At 66.8% G+C, this 1,561-nt stretch overlaps 1 protein-coding gene across 1 annotated transcript in view; it reads right to left on the bottom strand.

Annotated features, from left to right (window-relative positions):
- Positions 1 to 1,561, bottom strand: part of MNEG_6928 (hypothetical protein) — a gene marked incomplete at both ends in the record, with an annotated part of 4,231 nt that overhangs the window by 1,383 nt on the left and 1,287 nt on the right. Inside the window, 4 exons of the mRNA XM_014044599.1 lie at positions 64 to 218; positions 447 to 541; positions 1,030 to 1,164; positions 1,443 to 1,556. Coding sequence (XP_013900053.1) covers positions 64 to 218; positions 447 to 541; positions 1,030 to 1,164; positions 1,443 to 1,556 — 499 coding nt within the window. The remainder of the gene's footprint in view (positions 1 to 63; positions 219 to 446; positions 542 to 1,029; positions 1,165 to 1,442; positions 1,557 to 1,561) is intronic.

Here is a 1,561-nt window from a genome sequence, read left to right on the forward strand (position 1 = left end):
GCTTAAGCGCGCGCGCCGCAGCCGCCTCTCTGTTCCCCTGTCCCCCCCCCTCCCCCCGCCCACCCTGGAACGTGATGGCGCGGTCGGAGCAGACGTTGTAGTGCTGCCCGATCGCGGCCTTGTTGCCGGGCACCGCCGCGAGCATGGAGGCCACGTCCTCCACGTGGGTCAGCGTCACCAGCTGCACGCCGGGCGTGGGGATCGGCACCGGCCGGTTCCTGCGCGCCCGCGGAGCGGAGCAGGCCAATCGTCGTCAGGGGGCCGTGCTGCTTTGAAACGCCGCATCTGCCGCAAGCCGCCTGCCCCACCCGCCCGGCATAGCAAATAGCAGGGTGCCTCCAACTGCAAGGCACACGCCGATTTTCTGGCAACTAAATCGCTGTGGGGAGCCAACGCCCGCCGCGCCTCCGTCTGCGCCCCCTCTCACACCCCGCTTTGAGCCTCACCGGATGACGCGGTCCACGAACCACTGCTCGCAGTCCTTGGCGGTGTGGGGGCCGTAGATGTACAGCGGCTGGAACACGGTGTAGGGCAGGCCCTCCTGCGGGCACGTGTGCAACAGGGACCGCAGACACGTCAGCCAACCGAAGGAGAACAGGACCCAAACCGCAGCGCCGACGAGCTGGCACGCCAGTGACCCGCCGCCGAGGCGACATGCACATCGCCTGCCATCCCTGCAGCTTGCGCTGGCACGTCCACTGTGTGTCCTCGGGGCACATGGGCCGCGCATGCCTGCGTCAACAGCACCCTGCATTCACACCTCTGGAAGCCCCATGCTTGCACGCCCTCGCGCATGCGACTGCACACTCGTGTCTCCATCTCGGCCTCTCATCTACACCAGTACACATGCACACACACGCACACGCACACACGCACACACATACACACACAAGTGTGCGGGCACACGCACACCACATGCCCACACATACATCGATACACATACACACGCACACACGCACCCCATACACACACACACAACGATACACATACACACGCACACACACACACACCGTATACACACACACACACCTCCTTGAGGTAGTTCTCAACCGCCACGTGCCCCGCGCTGGCCTTGCGCTCGTCCCCCTCCACGTGGATCGGCTCAATGGAGTTGGCCTTGTACGCGCCCGCCGAGCTCACAAAAACGTAGTGCTTGACCATACCCTGCGGGACGCGAGAGCGCGAGGCGCGCGGCAGGCAGCCGGTGAGTACGCAACCTGCTACCCCTGCCGCGCCGCCGCCGGCGCGCCCCGCGGCTCGCGCGCGTCGCCGGCGGTTGCGAAAGCGAGAGGTGCCCTGCCGACCCTTGCGCAGTCCGCGGCCGGGAGGGCGGGGAGGGGGGGGGGAGTGGAGCGCGGCGGCGCTCGGCGCTGGAGGCGCGCCTTGGATGCGTCGATGAGGGGCTTGCAGGACTCGAGGTCCTTCCCGTTGTTGTCGTACACCACGTCAAAGGGGCCCTGAGGGAAGGTGGCGTAGTCGGTGGGGCTGCCCCAAACAACCTTGAGGCCGCGCAGGCTGCTGTACTGGTTGAAGGGCGCCTTGGCCGACAGCTTGGCCTGTT

The sequence above is a fragment of the Monoraphidium neglectum genome (genome assembly GCF_000611645.1).
Source record: "Monoraphidium neglectum strain SAG 48.87 unplaced genomic scaffold scaffold01178, whole genome shotgun sequence".
NCBI lineage: Eukaryota > Viridiplantae > Chlorophyta > Chlorophyceae > Sphaeropleales > Selenastraceae > Monoraphidium > Monoraphidium neglectum.